The 20004-nt window shown below is 35.8% G+C and overlaps 1 protein-coding gene across 2 annotated transcripts in view; it reads right to left on the reverse strand.

Moving 5' to 3' along the window:
- The window catches only part of NCAPH (non-SMC condensin I complex subunit H), a 46176-nt gene that overhangs the window by 22543 nt on the left and 3629 nt on the right, over positions 1-20004 (reverse strand). For both annotated transcript variants that reach the window (XM_012540059.3, XM_003758079.4), the window contains exons 3-10: positions 17264-17507; positions 16974-17067; positions 15981-16073; positions 15580-15718; positions 14477-14601; positions 9350-9539; positions 6573-6664; positions 4609-4808 (exon numbers count right to left, since the gene is read on the reverse strand). In XM_012540059.3, the coding sequence (XP_012395513.1) occupies positions 4609-4808; positions 6573-6664; positions 9350-9539; positions 14477-14601; positions 15580-15718; positions 15981-16073; positions 16974-17067; positions 17264-17507 (1177 nt within the window). The remainder of the gene's footprint in view (positions 1-4608; positions 4809-6572; positions 6665-9349; positions 9540-14476; positions 14602-15579; positions 15719-15980; positions 16074-16973; positions 17068-17263; positions 17508-20004) is intronic.

Genomic DNA, 20004 nt, shown 5'->3' on the forward strand with positions numbered 1-20004 from the left:
TATCTAAATGGAGAAAAGAAGACAGAAGCAAAAGACTGAGGAAGTAGAAATCATTCGATTTTACACTAAGTGAGCCACAGAGAGGCTGAAACCCTAGGTCACCCAGGTCACCCAAGACATTCTACTACCATTTTTTAGGTGTCACTAGAGGAAGTTCATGAAGAATGCTAAGTGAGTCCATTACAAAATGCTATCTAGTCTCAACTGAATCCTACCATTCCTAGTTCTTTGCCTGGAACATAGACTCTTCAAATCTCAGTCTGAAAAAAAAATTAAGTTTAAAAAAAAAAATCTCAGCCTATTGAAATCCTTCTCTTCTTTCAAGATAAAGATTAGGTGATACATCTTCCTTGAAATTTTCCCTGATCCCACCTATTGAAAGTAGTATTTCCTTGATTATATTTCTTATATTTTTGTCTAGACCCTTTTCTTTGCCCTTATCAAATTCTACCCTGTATCATATTTATGTGATGATGTTTCTTACTTGATCATATCCAACTCAACTATAAGCTTCTGAAGAGTAGGAACTGTATAGTTTTCACTTCTGTATCCTCAATGACCACTATTTGGATTCCATTCATTTCAATTCAAATCAACAAATATTTATTAAGTACCATTAGTACCTAATGTACTATGCTGGGATGCTGGGAATGAAAACAAAAACAAAAATTACTTGTCCTTCAGGAACTTATACTTTGTTAGGAGCCAGACACTTAGTAGGGATCCAAAAGTAAACAAAAAACACTTGAAAGAGATTAAAAACAACAAACAACTTGGAAAGTCCATCAGATAAAAGATAAAAATAGTGGAGTGAATAATCAATTCATAGGAAGAAATAACGGGCACTGGAAATAACATTTACGACCTTAGCTATCTATATCTCAATGCACAAAGTGATCATGAATAAAGTGAACTTGAAATTTTCATTAAAAGAGCAAACTAGAATCTTCATGGATATCACCAAAATATGTTGGGATCATGCTCATTACTGGTAATGAAAGATATACCTTTTTCCCAAAGATTACATAAAAAGTAAAGATAATTCATTTCAAAAAGATATAACTATATCTAAGTGGAAATCTACAGACCTGAGGGGAGAAGCATGACAGTATATACTCTATGGAAAAAAAAGAGAGAGAAATGACATTCCAGTATACTAGCCTTTTCAACCTGAGGTAAGAGGTAGACAGAGAGTGCTTTCATGATGCAGATCACAAAATTGCCATAATGATGCTACCGTAATGATGTGGGGCATTTTCAACTAAACAAACTTCTGTTGGAAGTCTTACTCTAGTAAAAAGCAAAGGTAGATCAATTCTTGATATACCTCATTGATAATTCCATCTTTCAAAAGGAAGCAGAAGCACAGAAGGCAGAGTAAAATTCAGAATTTTTGAACCCCAGATAAAAAAAAAACAGGAAAAAGCAGATACGTGGAGGGGTAAGAGAAGAGAGGAGTGTATGTACAGAGACCCCCCCCCCCCCCCCAGGGTAGCACATTAAAAAATCTCTAAGTTCTGAGAGATATGAAGACAAATAAACAATGATCCCTGCCCTCAAGGATATTACATTCTACTGGAGGATGTAAAACATAGAAACATATGATAATTTGAGGCTAAGAAAAACACTAAGGGACCACAAAGGCTACCTGTTGGAGGTGATACATGAATTAAGTCTTGACAAGAAGAAGATAGGAATTCTAAAGGATGAATATTTTTTAAGAATGAATATTTTTTTTTTAAGAATGAAGACAATTTATACAAAATCATGGAGGTGGGAGGTAGAATGCTGAGTTTAAGTAATACCATATTTGGCTGAAACAGTATATGAAGGAAAATTATAATGTGAGACAAACTCTGCCTTTAAATGTTAAGTTTTACTTTACCCCAGAGGTCATAGGGAGCCACTGAAGGTCCTTAATGAAGTGAATTACAGGATCAGAGGTAGGAAAATTATTCTGGCAGCTGTGTGAAGGGTGGATCACAGTGAGCAAAGACTGGGGGTCAAATTATCCAGATAAACAGCCAAGCAAAATGTAATCAGTATGGTACAAGAGAAAGAACACTAAATTTCACCACCTTGTAACTAAGTGGAGAGAATGGCAGAAAGGAGAGTATCATAACATGGGATCTCCCTATTACCTGCACTAGCCCAGACACGCATTTCTTTTTCTGCTCCTGGGGAAGCACAATGGAAGAAAAATAAGGCCCAGACTCTCCAAGAGTGAAGGGGATGGAAGCTTAAATTGGCAGCACCCTTGCTTCTGATAGGATGGATGTCCTCCTAGTTTGTCCTGTTTCAATCAGATATCAGAGTGCTGTTGCTGCTTCTCAGGTTTTCCATCCCAGGCCTCCAATTTACTTGGGTGAAGAGGTCCTGGCTATGTTGTGGGGTCTGAATAGGATGGAGCTACAGAAAGGCCAAAGACCCATTGGAGATTACTGCTTGATTGGAATTGACAATAGCCATGGATACCAAGTACTATCGGCCATGTTCTCCAATCTTTAGAAACATATTTTAGAAAATTCAGAGAAATAATAAGCATGATCTAATAGCATAAGAAACCAAACTGGAAGACAATTCAGAAGGGATTAGAAATCATCAAAAGCAAAATTTTAAATGTTAGCAAATGAAGATGAAGCGAGATACACAGGGAGCTCTCTGAAAAACTCACAACAACAACAACAACAAATGTATTAAAATTAAAATGAGTACATATAAAAACTTGAGAGATTTTAGTTGACCACAAATTCAACTTCAATGAACAATCTGAAATGGCCAAGAAAGTTATTATAGTCTTAAGCTATGTTAATACTAGTGTTTACCCTTTTTGTAGTGGAGAGAAACTAGAAACTGAGTGGATGCCCATCAGTTGAGAATGACTGAATAAGCTATGGTATGTGAATATTATGGAATATTATTGTTCAGCAGGATGATTTCAGAGAGGCCTGAAGAGACTTAGATTAACTAATGCTAAGTGAAATGAGCAGAACCAGGAGATCATTATACACAGCAACAAGAAGATTATACCAGGATCAAATCGGATGGATGTGGTTCTTTTTAACAATGAGATTCAGATCAGTTCAAATAGACCTGTGATGGAGAGAGCCATTTACACCCAGAGGAGAATTGTGGGAACTGAGGGTGGATCACAACAGAGCATTTTCATTCTTTTTGTTGTGATTTGCTTGACTTTTATATTCTTTCTCATTTTTCTTAACTTTTTGATCTGATTTTTCTTGTGCAGCAAGAAAATTGTATGAATATGTATGCCTATATTGGATTTAACATATATTTTTACCATGTTCAACATATATTGCATTACATGCCATCTAGGGGAGGGAATGGGGGAAAGAGAGGCAAATGGGAACAGAAGGTTTTCAAGAGTTATTGTTGAAAAACTATCCTTGCATGTTTAGAAAATAAACTTCAATTAAAAAAAATAGTAGTGCTCAAAACAAAAGAGAAGAGGGAAGGGAGAGAAATTACTGGACTTTACACAAGTCATACTATAGGAAGAATATTATATTCACAAGTTGAAATACATTCAGAAAAGATTTAGAAGAGGTGAAAACTCTTCAAAAAAACTGAAAAGCAGAGATTAGACTTCTGTGAGGAACAATGAACACATCTAAATTTTAGGAAGGTGTATTTCAACTAAAGAAATTTACTAACAATTAAGAGCATCCAAAAATAGAAGAGGCTAGTAGAGCATTCAAGTCAACTTAACAAACATTTGTTGTATGCTTTCTGAAGGCATTAGAGAAAGACACAAAAGTATAGACTATGCCAGGGGTCCTCAACCTTTTTAAATAGGGGGCCAGTTCACTGTCCCTCAGACTGTTGGAGGGCCGGACTATAGTAAAAACAAAAACTTTGTTTTGTGGGCCTTTAAATAAAGAAACTTCATAGCCCTGGGTGAGGGGGATAATCGTCCTCAGCTGCCGCATCTGGCCCACAGGCCATAGTTTGAGGACCCCTGGACTATGCCTTCATAGTCCCTTCTCTCATGGAATTTAAAAGTCTAGCAGAATAACTTGATACATACACAAATATTCATTAAAAAAAAAACTAGCATATAATGAAAACATAAAAATTTCCCATCCTTTTAAATGTTTAAGCAGATATTACGTGACAACTTGTCAGGGATGTTAAAGAAGAAATTTCTAGTTTGAGTAGAAAGATCCCATCCATCTCTAAACTAGATTGTCCCACATTCTACTTTTGGTGGTAGCTACTCCACTAAAAGGAACGACTAATAAATTATGTCCTATGGATTCCTTTTCCCCTCCTTGACAACTATTTAACTCAATCAGGTGCAGGCTCTGTATGCTCACAATATGTGGTGGAATTGTTATTTATAAGAATGATGATGTCTTTCACAGATAAAAAATTCAAAACAATTTCCTACCAGTCTATGTTGAGTCTTACTGAAAGAAAAAAAATTACAAACTAGCAATATCTGAAATATAGCATACAAACTTCCATCAAAATACAGCTAGAATCAAATATCCCCATAGGAAATCTACTAAAAACTGATATGAAAAGCTCACAAAAAAAAAAAAAAATTTCCTTTGCTCTAAAAGTCTGCTTTTTCTTTAATTTTACCTGGAATTTTTGAATTCAGAAGACTTCTGGCAACTTCTGAACTCATGATCCCCTCCTGCTGTTTGATCATGCATGTCTGCATCAAAGTCATCTTCCACAGGAATACCAGCACACTCCTCACTATCACTATCTTCAATCTCGGAATTAACATCAAATACCTGATCACTCTTCTTAAACTTGTCCACCAGAACTGACAAAGACTAAAAAGAACAGAAAGAATATATCAACACTTAGGATTCTTAACCTTTTTTTTTTGTGTCATGAATCCCTTTGGCAGTCTGGTGAAATCCAAGGATCTCTTCTTAGAATACCGTGTTTTGTTGTTTTTTTTAAGTCATAATGAAAGGATTATGTAATAGATTAACATTGTGAAAATAGGTGTGCAATATTTTCCTATATCCAAGTTTATAGCACCCACCAAAAAAACTATCCAGAGACACCCTAAAAGGTCTATGGATCCTTGGATAAGAGCCCGTAATTAAAATACTCAATCAATATTGACAAGACAAATGTAGATTATGTATAAAAATATTTTTATAGTAAGAAAGAATTGTAAACTGAGGGGATGAGGAATTGCTGAACAAGTAGTGGTATATGATTGTGATGGAATATTACTATGTCCTAAGAAATTATGAGCAGGATGCTTTCAGAAAAACCTAGGAAAGCTTATATAAACTGATACAAAGTGAGTTGAAAACAGAAGAATGTTGTAAACAGTAACAGCAATATTGTATGATGATCAACTATGAATGACTTAGCTATTCTCAGCAATATAATGATCTAAGGTAATTTCAAAGGACTTGTAATGAAAAATGCTATCCTCATTCAGAGGAAGAAATGATGGAGTCTCAATGCATTTTAAGCATACCTTTTTTTGCTTTCTTTATTTTTCTTAGATTGGTTGTTTTTTCCTTTTTGGGGGTGGGGGTAGGGGTAGGTTTTTTAGAACATGGCTAAGATGCAAGTATGGTTTGTATGACTGCACATGTATAATCTATATCAAATTGCTTCCCTTCTCAAGAAGGGTGAAGAGGGTAAGAGAGAATTTGGAACTCAAAACTTTTTTTAAAATATCAACTTTTTTTTTTTACATGTAACTGAGAAAAAGAGAGAAAAAAAAAAAACCCCAATCAAGTGACCTACTCAATCTTCCCTCAATGAGTTAGTAATTATTTTTGTTCAACACTCTCACCGCATCTTCTTACTTTTAAATTTTAGCTAAAAGTTCTATTTCTTTACCTACATGTTTTAATTACTCCACTGCTCTCTTCCTACCACTCTCCCACCCCTACTTCTAAGCCCAGCATTTTTGTCATAAATAAAGAGCTGAGGAAGTTTATAAGGCACAATACAGAATGGAATTGTACTGTTGCCAGGCACATAATGTAGTACATGAAACAGGAATTCAATCCACAAACTACATGTTTTAGGGAAAACAATTTTCCATGGAGACCATTTGTTTTCTTAATTTTAATGAGGAGGCTAAAGGGGCCAAGCTAAAAATAAACAAAGGAAAGCTTTACACATCATGATTTCTCAGGAAACTCTGTGCCAAGGGACATAACCTCAAAGAGCAGGAAATTCCTGAAGCTTACAGAGCAACCTCAGAACACAGAGGCTATTGGGATAATCAGCACTGGAGAGTTAATCCTACTAAGGCTTTACTTAAGTAGGGCTGCCTCACCACCATGAAGCAGAGAAAAAATAATAAGAAACAAATTCCAGAATTCATTTTGTTTTCTAACATAGGGCTGTTTGTATTACCCTTCAGGTTTTTGTTCCTACAAATGTGCCAAAGGAAATATTTTCCCTACAACTGGTTAAGTAAGAATGAGTTTCAAAGTTTTTGTTCCCATCTGTCTGAACTAATCTTGGACTGAGAATACGCTGGGCACATTCAACCAAACCACAAATACATGCTCTGGGACTCACCCAGAGCAATTACACCAAAAGTTACTCTGTACCTCAGTAACAGCATCACTGTCCCACTTAGAAAACTGGAACTCAGCCAGCGAAGGGCAAATGTGGCGCTCCTCCACACACTGCAGCAGGGCAGCTGGCGGGAAGATTACAGAGATTCAAAGTCAGATAAATTACTTTTCTCATCCATTTCAATTAAATGTCAAAATGAAAATGATTCACTCATTATGTTCTGACTGAGAGCATTGTTATCAAAGTTACCAACAGAAGTGGCTGAAAGTCAGCTTTGTGTATTTTTAGTCAGCTGGAATTAGTCTCTGCAATGTGCACATGCCAGCACACGTACAATATTTTCTGCAGGGGAGATTTATGTGCTACTCTCAGAAAGGACTCTCAAGCACTGACTTTTTCCTCCAAATAATTTGTAAACCCTACACTGGAGCTAGAGAACCTAAAAGAATGCCTTAGGAATTTGTAACCAATCCTAGAATCTTATTTTTTGGTCTTAAATCATCTAGTTTGCCTATGTCAGAAGGAAATATGACAATATTCATATTTACAAACAAATACTTTATTTGGACAGTCACACCTTAAAATAGACACAAACAAGAAAAGGCAGGTTGTAGAAATAGGGACTCTTATGTATTAGATAGTCCCCAGGAAGGGGCCAAATGTCATAGCATATTTCATAAATATTATACATCATGTAAATATGAACCAGAGGTCTGGTCTGCAACCCAAGAGCCTGTCTAGAGATACTTTTCTATAGAGAGCCCAAGCTTTTAACTACCACATCCCTAGGACAATACTGGACTAAAATTAAAGTGTACATTAGGATTTGGACTATTAAGCCCAGGTGATCTTTTCCCTGTCTCACAAATGCCAGGGGGATGGGGATGAGGATGGGGATTTAGAGAAGGAGGTGATTTTCCAGTATGATTGGGGAATTAACAATCAGGGTGATCTTCAAAAGATGTGAGTCACTTCTAGGGGGTCTGCAGGAATTCTGATTGGCAAAAGAGGAGTCCCAAAAAGATTTGAACTAAATAAACCATCCTGGAGATGGTCAAGTCTCATCTCTTCAGAACCTTCTACACTAACTGGCAAAATATTTCTACATATTTCTATAAACCTTTTCAGGTAGTCACCTGTATCTTGAGGCCTCTATTCTAAGCCCAAACACTAAAGTTCTAGAGTTATCTGAAGGTTCTGCAGTATAAGTATAGGAACTAATCCATAAAAAGCTGAAGAATTCTTCAGAAGAATTTTAAGCCCATCCTATGGTTTGCTTTGAGAGACAATATGCAAAGGCATATGGATAGGATAAGTATTACTAACTTGAAAAAAACAGTAAAACTTTTTTTTTTAACTTTTTACAGTAGGAAAAAGTTTTTTCTCCAAGCAAAATTTTGCATTCTTTAGCACAATGGAAGTGCTCATACTACCTGCTGTTATCAGTTATCCATTGTATTTTTCTTTTTTGGAACTTCCCAATAATCTACCTCTTCCACTACTGCTGAGCTTTTGTGATTCCACTTAAGATAACTCCATTAACATCCAGCTCTGTATCTCTCCACTTATTATGTATAAAACCCATTTAATTTTTATCCTTTGAGGGTATAAAAATGTCTCATGTTGCACAGATGGATAAGAAGCTTCTCCATAGTATTCTGCAGAGGGCTGGAACTTTGGAGAAGTATACTTGAAAGAAGTATACTTGAAACAAAGTGTAACTCAGTGGAATTAATGAGATAATGATTCTCTAGTTCACATATATTTAGTATGATATTATCACTCTAGTTTGATATAATGATATAATCACTCTAGATTGGCTTATATTCAGTATACTGTAATGATGTAATATGGTATTTAAGGGCTGAAAGAACTGGGGACAAAGTCAGATTCAGAGGGAAACTGGTTGAGACTGGCAGACTGGCAGACTGTCAGACTGCTGGAGGAGACTGGGTCAGACTATGACAGATACAGACTGTGAAGGAGACAATAAAGACTTTGGACTCTATTCTTGTCCATCCTTGTAGTCCTGCTGAGAACGAGGCCCTTCCAGAAGACCCTCAGAAAAGCTAGCCCGAACATTACAGTATTCCTTGCTATGCTGAAATGTAATCTTCTTTGTAGTAAAAAATAAAGCCATGTTTTGATTAAGCTAGAAATTGCTATGCTCTGAGTATATCTATACACATACACACACACACACATATATATATATATACACATCACACATACATACACACACACACATACACATACATATATTTATATATTATAAACCCTGGTTTATAATGAAAACTTGTATCAAGTTACAATGAATATCAAGTCATTCTTGGCAATTGTTTGAAGTTTGATTTGCCAGGGAAAAATAATCTGTGATTTGACTAACCATTCCTTTAGCGTCTCTAAGGTACTCAATGCAAACAAGATACACATTTTAAAACAAGTTCTCTAATCTTTCATGGAGATCACTTAGGAACTAGTGGCACACAAATAACAAAAACTACTGACATCCGTGGGAGCATTTTATAATCTATAAAGCACTTTAACAAACCATATCCCATTTGATCCTCACAAATAATAACAGCTGATATTTGTCACTTTAAGATTACAAAGTACTTTACATAATAATCTCATTCAAGCCTCACAATAACCCTGTGAGGTGAGTAGGGCAGGTATTTTTTCATTTTTCAGATGAAGAAAGTAGAATCCAAAGAGCAATGATAAACTTGAACCCAGGATTTGAATTCCAAGTGCTTGGATCCAATTTTGTTTGGGACTCAAATGCCTTTGTTGGGGTATTTGTACCTACTTTTAAAATCTGCTACTTCCACCGATCCCAAAGCTGGGAACTTCAGAGGCTCTGCAGTGGAGAGGGGCCGGACATCAGAATGAAAGAGGAGCTCACTCCTGTAGTCAGAACAGTGAAGACTAGAGAGAAATACCCCAGCAGTGCTACATTCATCAAATGACGCAGCTGTCTTCTGAAACATGGGATCAATCTGCATGCAAATACAAAAGATGTAATGACATGATTAAGAAACAGTGACAAGAAGACAAATAAAATTATAGTAAAACCTCATTCATTTGGAAATCACTCAAATCTGAATTTAAATACTTGGGCCACATAATAATGAGATGATAGGACTCATTGGAAAAGACTCTGATGTTAGGAAAGACTGAAGGCAAAAGAAGGGGAAAGCAGGATGAAACAAATAAATAATGTCATGGAAGCAACAAACATAAGCTTGGATAAACTTCAGGAGATAGTGCTATGGAGTGCTATGACCTATAGGGTCATGAAGAGTTGGATACAACTGAACTGACCAACAACAGAGTTACGGTTTACCTTAGCACTTTGAAAGAAATGAAATTGCAAACTAATACAGGTAAAATGGTTTCCAAACAAATAGCATTTAAAAAACAAAAATGAGTCTAACAAAATTATTTCTATGTTCGGGCAGATGCCAATAGTTACACTGTGTAATTTTTTAATGTTTCTCTCTAATAGATAAGATCTATACAACAAATGCTTTCTCAATTCCTTGTTCAGATAATAACCATGCTATTTTAAAGTAGACTATTATAGTGTAAGGTCTATGAAACAATTGTTTCCACATCTAAGACTTTATCCTAACACTTTTTTTGCCAGTGCTGTTACATTAAATTCTGCAAAATTCTGTAAATCTTCATGAAGAAGAAAAAAAAAGATACTATCCAATACTAGAGGAAATAAAATAGGAGCCCAAGTGAGATGTGGAAGATTCAGCAGAGATAAGAACTTAGAAATAAATGAAGAAGAAAAACAATTCTGATGAGGAAGAAAAGGAGGCAGGGATGAAAAGAAAGGAAATCTAAAGAAATAAATACAGATGCACAGGGAATCCATTGACCAAAAAGATTTTTTTAAGGTATGCACAGAAAAAGAAGCAAGTACAAGTAAAAGAAGATTAATACAAAAGGATGGCAAAATCCTTTAAAAAAGCTTCCTAAGAGCTAGAGCTCAAAATGAATGCCTAAAGAAATGAGAAAGCAATGAAATAACAACCAAAAAAAAAAAAAGATTTTAAGTTATATTGAGTGGAAACGAAGATTACAAAAAGGGATGACTACTGCTCAAGGTAGAAACCATGTGAAATGAGGGAAAGGAGAACAATTCCACTTATATTTTGCTTCTTTCAAAGAGAATGATCCAGAGTGCCTGTTACAGAATAAGTATTCAGTAAATGTCTGTAATTGAAAGAGACAGAACAAAAAAGGCTTCAAGAAGAGCCACAGGATAGGAAGAGAACTTCCTTGTTCCTAATGAATGTCAGTCACCAGTCTAGACAAACTGTATCCCAAGGTACTGAAAGAACAAGTCAATTTGCTTGCTAAAAAACAGGCAGCTATTTGTGAAAGATCTTGGAAAATGAGAGAGGTGCTATAGAATTAGAAGACAAATATTTCAGATCTGAAGAAAGAAGAATTGGGTTTGAATCACAGCTTTGTTACTGACTACTTTGAGCAAAACACTTATTCTCTCACGTTTCCCCAGCTATAAAATGAGGGGGTTGGAAAAGATGACTTTTCAAGATCCATTCTTGCTATAAATCTGTAATCTTCAGATTCCTAAGGCAAATGAGTTGAGATGGGGGGAGAAAGGTGAAGCACAAGAATAGGAAACCATGGGGAAATAACAGAAATAACTGGAGGAGGGAAGCACAATACACATATTAAATGCCTGAGTTGTAAGAGGGTTAGGGCATCAAGCATAGAAAGAATGATAAATAATGATAATAATGATGATAATAATAGTAATAGAAAACACTTATATGGCATTTTTGTTCTTTTAACATACCTAAAGGTAAGGCAGTTCAGGTAAGATTGTCCTCATTTGCGAAAACTGATTCTGAGAGAAATTAAATAGTTTGTGGAAATACAGCTAGCAAGTAATAGAACTGAAATGTGAACTCAGGACTCTTGACTATTTAAATCTAGTGAGGGGTTTTCCTAATACAATTTACTAGAAATGAAAAAGGAAAAGGAAAAGCAAATGTAAGTGTTTAAGTGTAGAAGCAAAATAAGAACCAGATCTAATAGCTGGTAGAAGAAAAAGGAGCAAGAGACACAGAGATGGGAATCCAATATGATGATGAGGATGGCGTTCCTAAATTCTAGAGAACTTCAGCATTTCCAGAACTTAGTAACTACTAAGAAAAAGAACTTGAAAACAATGACAGTAGATGCCTTGGCTTCTGGAGATCATCTTTCTGTGTCCCATACTACTTTTCCAGCTGCCTATTCTATCTAAATGTGCCACTATCACATCAAACTCAAACTCATCATCTCCTTCCAATCTCCCAAACCAGGTCCTCCTCCTGACACTCCTATTAATGGTAGAGGCAGTTTTTTACTTACCACAGAGAAAATAACTTGTAACAATAGGAATCAAACCTGTCCATCTGTTTTGTTATCAGCACCTGTCAAATGCAGCTACAATTATAGCTATATTTTCATGTAAGGACCAGGAGATGAGAACTTTGCTAGCCTCAGAATCCAAACCTTGAGGAGTCAGTGCAAATTTTAATTAAAGCTGCTGAAGACGGGTCTAGCCAGAAGTGAAGAACTAAGCTTAGAAGGAAGAAGTCCTCTTAAAGACCACATCTGTATCTTTATATACTGCCTCTTTCTACAATGAATCTTGCAAGGTTCTGGAAAGCAATATCCCTTCGACTATAAGATTCCGCTCCTAAGTGGATTCCACTCCTATGCTAAGGAGGGTAAAGATAAAAAGAAAGGTCCAATACACACCAAAACATTTTGGTCAGTTCTTTTCATAATATCTATGAATTGGAAGCAAATAAATGCCTGTTTATTGAGGGACAACTAAACAAATTGTGGCATATGAATGGAACAAAATTTTATTCTAAGATAAGAAATAATGAAAATAAAAAATACAGAGAAATATGGGAAGACATATGAACTTACACAAAGTAAACAGAATCAGGAAAACAATGTATACAATGATTACAATAACAGAAATGAAAAAAATGACAACAAAAAGAAACTGAATGCTAAGTAACTATAACATTCAAGTTTGCCCCAAAGATGATGAAATGCATTTCCCTCCCTTCCTTGTAGAAGGTGGGAGATTATAAGTGTGGAATGTTGTCAAACTGGTTAAAGATGTATTGCTTTAGTTGTGTTGAAATGCTTTTTCTCCCATTTCTTTTGTGTTCTTTGTTCCAAAAATTAGGTCTCCAGGAAGAAGATATACTTGTTGATAAAAACAAAAATTATCAATAAAAAAAATACTCAAAAAACCTCAAAATGCAGAGATTTGGAAGAGATAACACAGAAACATTATAAATATTATAATTTCCATTGTACCGATGAGGAAACTGAGCCAATGGGTTAAGATGAGTTCTTGGTTTCCTCATTTGCAAAAAAGAGGGAGTTGAACTAGATGAGCTGTAATATTTCTTTTAGCTCTAAATCTCTGTTAGGGAATATAATGCTTTTAGAAAAACACAAGGCTTGGAGACAAGATAGCTGGGTTCTTGTCCCACCTTAGCCACTATGTGACCCAGAAGATCGTGCAGCTAGCCCAAAGTAACAAAAGCAGTACAGTGGCAGCCCCAACATTAAAAACCAGGTCCTCTTCTGACCGTAAACTTAAAAGCTTTTTTTACTGCACCATGCTGTCTCCCCTAAACTACTTCCTGAAACCAAACAACTGTCTTTCAATTCCCTTTACTGGTTTCTGTGAGTCCAAACTATTCATTCAAATGACCACTAATTAAAACAAAACAAACAAACCACAAACCTTCAGTTGCAGACACTAGCTGTAGGACCCTGGGTAAGTCATTTTACCAAATGCTGCCTCACTTTCCTCATATGTAAAATGGGGAAGGGAAAGAAGAGAAGGGAATAATCATTTATAGAGAGCCTACTAAGACCAGGCACTGTTCTAAGTACCAGATAAATATCTTATTTGACCCTCAAAACAACCCTGTTGGCAGCTTCTGCTATAATCCAGTTGAAGAGACGAGGATAAACAGGACTTACCCAGGATCACACAGCTAATAAGTGTTTCAGGCCACACTTAAACTCAAGTCTTCTTGACTCCCTGCTTAGCACTCAACCCACTTAGCTGCCTCTACTAATAATAACAGCATCAAACTTCCAGGGTGGTGGGGAAGACAAAATAAAACAACATTTGCAAAGAGCTTTGCAAACGTTAAAGTGTTATGTAAATATAAGGTAATTTATAATTATTAGTAGTATTATTGGATGATGTCCAAACAAGTTGAACAGTTTGTGCCTAAATGCTCTTCCTTTCCCTCCAGAAAAGCTCAGTTTCTTTTCATTTGCTAATCAATTACTATTTAGATTAGGCATCAATGATGTAATTTGCAGTCACAGAGCCTGACAAAATTTCTGAAATCTACTTATATTCCACAACCAAAATTTCAGAATTCTTTTGGAGAGGGAGGAAGGAGTTTTATATTACAAACAAACACTTGGTATGGAAGCAAAAATCTAGCCTGTTTAATAAGATAATAATATTTTCAGGACTCATTTGCATTTGAAAATTAAAATTTTAAAATTTAAGTGCAAACCTATGTAATATAGCTTGCCATCTTGGAGAGAGGGATGGGGAGGAGAGAGAAAAAATTTGAAACTCAAGATCTTTTAAAAATGAATGCTAAAAACTATCTTTACATGTAATTAGAAAAAAATAAAATCTTATTAAAAATAAAATCTTAATCTTATTAGATTTGGCTTATTATTTTAGTCTAATAAGATCATGTTTCTTTATCTAGTTGCTATCATATACAGATTTGATAAACATCCTATCTATGATCAGACACGCAAGAGGAGTAGAGAAAGGAATGAAGTAATCAAAGATCTGATTGGTGATAACGGAGCTAATTTTATACCTTTATTCCCTCACCTCATATTTTCGATCTGCCTCTGAGACATTGATGTTGTTTAGATTCTGTTCAATAGTTTTACCCTGGTGCTTCTTTTTAGGTTTCTGGACTTTTTTGATGGTACCTGGTGCAGCAGTGCTTCCATCTAAAAGAATAAGAGAAAACTGACTGTACAGCCAGGAAGTAAATTCACTACAAAGCAGCTAAGTGAGTTAAGGAATTATAAAGGTGCCTCAGTATAAAACAGGGTCTTAGCTGGAATGAGGTCATTCCAGGTACCAGAACTACCTAATCCACAGTGTACTAACATAAAAACTTAGCTACTTCACCAGTTGAGTATTTATCAACATTCTGCAGGTGAGTTTTCAGTTGCAGACATACCTCCTAACTCAGAGACTAAGGTACTCACTCATTACTAATAGTATACTCATTGTTTGAAGGGGAATTCCTGTTTCCTTCGAAGCTTTCAGTCTGTGCCCTAGAGCTGAGATGACTTGAACAGGTATCAAATGTTCAACATTAACTAAATCCTTTCAAAACCAACTCATGTATCAGCAGGTCCCAATTAACTAACTAGATGGTTTGGGTTTTTTTTTGTTTTTTTTTTTTATTTTTAGTCTGTATATTTCCATATTATACACAGTAGACCAGAATAGGAGGATTACATGAAACTAGAGACCTCTATTAAATGGAGCTTGTATGTATTTAAGTATGAAATAGGTTTCAAGTTATAGTTTTCAAAGTTTCCCTGCTTAACACTTCTTTCTAACCACTACATCAATAGGATTATATGCCCTTTGGCATCTTCAGGTTTCCCATTTTTTAAAAGGCATTTGGGCTGGGACTTTCAAAGTTGCTCAAGGTTTAATGGCTTCTCATGCTCTTTCCATACTAAATAATTTTAGCATCTGAATATTTTCTTTCTGTACAAGTACCTCAGTCCCTTTGATAACAGAATCTTATCTCTCCTATATTTTAAAATAGGCCACATTTCTTTAAGGAGCTATGTTTGACTTCATTCTGATACTGAAATCAGTTGACCTGACAGCACAATTGATTTGACAGAAAAACTCATGGAATAAACTTCTGCTCCCACCTTTCAAGATCACAAACCCCAACCTACCTGCCTCCTGACTGTCTGCTCCCTCTGCAGAAGGAGCATTTTTACCTAGTCCACCAAGCACTCTGTACACATCTGCATGGACAGCATCTACTCGAACAGCATAGATCTTGGTGCTGGCATCCAAGGTACCAGCAGCTACCTGAAACAAGCAAGAGGTGCATGTGAGAGCATGAGGGGAAAAGCTACAGGCTACAAACTACTGACTCCCCTGCCGAAAATTAAAAAAAAAAAAAGGATGTTTAGGCATTAAGACAAAGCAAAGCTACAAAAGATGAAGTATTCCATCCCACTTAAAGTGCTGATTACAAAACTGCCCCATTTCAGAAGAAATATGCTTCATATTCCCAGATATACTTGCTCCTTCAGCTCAAAGGGGCGAAAGGTTGATAAGTTATCCTTACCTTAAAGTTGGTCAGTTCAGAGTCTTTTTCTTGGAGAATTTCAGTCATAAAATCAATTAAGTGCAAACCAAAAGCATTCTTGGTGGTGATTTTCTGAAGAAAAAAAAGCAGAAAATTAGAGAAAAGTTTATTCTGACTCCTAAATAAGACCCCAGATAGATGATGCCACCTGTGAAGAAGACTCTTAAGAACAGTTTCTGTCCTAGGAGCAACGGCACTAGGAAACTATGAAGTATTTGGAAAAGCTCGGTCACATGCACAACCTCCCCACACATAATTGAATAAATGTATCATAAGTAACTGACAGGCAAAACAAGCAACTCATCAGGAAGGGGCTTTACCTGCATACTAGGAAAATATCAATATAAGGAAAATACCTTACAGAATAAAATTATAAAATCATTACTAACCATACACTTTTACAATCAAGTCCTTGTGTGTGTGTGTGTGTGTGTGTGTCTTTGTGCGCGTGTGTGTGTCTTTGTGCACATGTGTGCGTGCAAGGCAATTAAGGTTAAATGATTTGCCCAGAATCACACAGCTAATAAGTGTTGCATCTAGCTGCCCCTACAGAGAAATCTTAAAACCAGTATTACGAATTTGGATCTAAATAGTATCAATCACTACATTTTTTAAAGAAGAAATTAAAACAAAAAGCACTTGATTAACTTGATCAAAGTCCCAGGACAAAAACAAAGTATCAGAAGAGGTTAATCACAGAGAAGGATTCTAATGTAGAGAAAATAGTGATAGATATGATATAGTCAAAAGTTTGAAAAGGAATTCTAGGTTTGCCATTAAGAAGAGTAATTTATTCTGCTGGACTCTCAGTTTCCTTGTCTGAATATGGGAATAATGATAGTGTCCACAAAGTACTTGTAAGGATCAAATGAGTTAATAGAAATGCAATATTTTTCAAAGTATCAGTTTTTATTGCAACTATCTACCATTATTACAGAATAAAGGGACCCAGATGGGATAGTAGGTACTCACATTTTCAGTTGACAACTTGATGCAGGTGGAATAATGATCTGCAATCTGTGTATTTGTAAATTTTGGGACCAGTAATGATGGAGTATCAGGTTTCCTAAAAAAGTAACACAATTAAGCAGATAGCTAGATATACCCCCCCCCCACACACACACACAACACAATTCCTGTACATGGGTATTCAGAACACCCACATTTAGAAATATCCTGGGGATATACAAATATACATAATAGTCTCAGAGAATAAAAATACCCTCCCAAACATTTGGTGGAAAGCCAAAAATTATACTCACCTAATAGAAGGGGATGCCACTGAACGTGGTGAATCTGTGCTACTGAGCTGTAGATCAACAACTCTGGAGCGCCGTCTTTGCCTTCTCTCCCATTCATCATCATTTTGAGGGAAATCTTCAAGGATAGGGGTACCAGAAATATTCAAAGTTGGCTGTTTGGATGTAGGGGTCAGGAACACATTTTCAGGTGATGAAATGCTGTTGGGATGACCAGCAGTCTCAAGTCCTGTGCTGCTCATTGTGACTAAATGAGAAAAAAACACGTATTCAGAATATATATCAAAAACAACATTTAATGTCAGCAAGGGTAGTAACTCTCAACATTTTCTATATGCCAGATTTAAACCACCTTTACTATAAATTACAATTCTACAGGCAGCAAGCTGACTGAATAATCTGAATCAACTGAATAAACATTTTTTAAGCACCTATTATATACCAACCACTGTACTAAGTGGTGAAAATACCAAAAAAAGGAAGCAGTAGACAGTCCCTCCCATGAAGGAGTTTAAAATCTAATGAAACTTGGCAGTAAATACTAAAAACTTGAAACTACCCTCTCCTACAGGTCAACTTGGTCCACCTAACGGGCTGGGTCAGGAAAATTCAAACTCAAATCCAGCCTCAGATACTTACTAGTTACCTGATTTTGGGCAAGGCACTTAACTTGTTTTTCCTCATTCTTTTAATTGTAAAATGTAAAACTGCAAAATGGGATAACATCCTGTGGTTCTCTTCAATAATGAGATGATCCAAATCAGTTCCAATTGTTCAGTAATGAAGAGAACCAGCTACATCCAGTGAAAGAACTATGGGAAATGAGTGTGGACCACAACATAGCATTTCCACTCTTTCTGTTATTGCCTGCTTGCATTTTTCTTTTCCTTCTCAGGTTATTTTTGCCTTCATTCTAAATCTGATTTTTCTTTTCTTTTTTTTAATTATAGCTTTTTATTGACAGAACCCATGCCTGGGTAATTTTTTACAATATTGTCCCTTGCAATCACTTCTGTTCCACCTTTTTCTTTCCCTCCCTCCATCCCCCTCCTAGATGGCAGGCAGTCTTATACATGGAAACATGTTAAAGTATATCCTGGATGCAATATATGTGTGTAGATCCATACAGTTCTCTTGTTGTGCAAGAAGAATTGGATTCAGAAGATAAAATAACCTGGGAAGAAAAACAAAAACCCAAGTAGTCCACATTCACTTCCCAGTGTTTTTTTCTCTGGGTATAGCTGATTCTGCCCATCATTGATCAATTGGAAATGAATTGAATCTTCTCTTTGTCGAAGATATCCACGTTCATCAGAATTGATCATCATATAGTATTGTTGTTGGAAGAGTATAATGATCTCCTGGTTCTGCTCATTTCACTCAGCATCACTTCATGTAAGTCTCTCCAAGCCTCTCTCTATTCATCCTGCTGGTCATTTCTTACAGAACAATAATATTCCATAACATTCATATACCACAATTTACCCAACCACTCTCCAATTGATGGGCATCCATTCATTTTCCAGCTTCTAGCCATTACAAAGAGGGCTGCCACAAACATTTTAGCACATACAGGTCCCTTTCCCTTCTTTAGTATCTCTTTGGGATATAAGCCCAGTAGAAACACTGCTGGATCAAAGGGTATGCACAGTTTGATAACTTTTTGAGCATAATTCCAAATTGTTCTCCAAAATGGTTGAATTTGTTCACAGCTCCATCAACAATGCATCAGTTTGCAACAATGCAAAGTCCCAGTTTTCCTGCATCTCCTCCAACATTCAGCATTATCTTTTCTTGTCATCTTAGCCAATCTGAGAGGTATGTAGTGTATCTTAGAGTTGTCTTAATTTGCATTTCTCTGATCAATAGTGATTCAGAACATCCTTTCATATGAGTAGAAATAGTTTCAATTTCATCATCTGAAAATTGTCTGTTCATATCCTTTGACCATTTATTAATTGGAGAATGGCTTGTAAATCTGATTTTTCTTGTGCAACAAGATAATTGTATAAATATGTATATGCATATTATATTTAACATAAATTGGACTACCTGCCATCTAGGGGAGGGGAAGGAGGAGAAAAGTTGGAACAAGAAGGTTTTGCAAGGATAATGTTGAAAAATTACCCATGCATACGTTCTGTAAATAGTTATAATTTTTTTTAAAAAAAGGGATAACATCACCACCTATGTTGTAAAGATCTATAATTTTTACAAAGTACTTGACATAGTGCCTAATAAATGTTTGCTCTTTTCTTCATTCCCTTCCAAAGAAATCTGATCCATAATTCTCACTATGGGCTCATGAGAAGACAGATAATACTATCATTACTAATATAAAAACCTCATTTTACCTTACTGATTGGGGAGAAGAGAAATAAGATTCAGAGTCCATAGAAACTATGTTCTATGTAGCAGGTTTTATCTAATTGGGATTTAGGGAATATGATTTAACCTATGATTCATGTGGAATTGGAGAATAACAAAGTTATCACCAAGATAATACACTATGATCAAATAGAATTTATATCAGGAATGCAAGGCTGGTACAATATTAATTAAATTATTAGTATAACTGACTATATCAATAACCAAAGTAACAGAAATCATATGAGAATAATGAGCTTCAGCCTAACAGTTCTCTGTTGTATGGGAAGTGAGAGGAAAAATCAGAAAAAATATTGGGAGAAAGACCAGATACTGCTGCCAACAAGTGCTCTATTAAAACTTCTCATGGAAGAGGC

This window comes from Sarcophilus harrisii, chromosome 2 (assembly GCF_902635505.1).
Source record: "Sarcophilus harrisii chromosome 2, mSarHar1.11, whole genome shotgun sequence".
Taxonomy (NCBI): domain Eukaryota; kingdom Metazoa; phylum Chordata; class Mammalia; order Dasyuromorphia; family Dasyuridae; genus Sarcophilus; species Sarcophilus harrisii.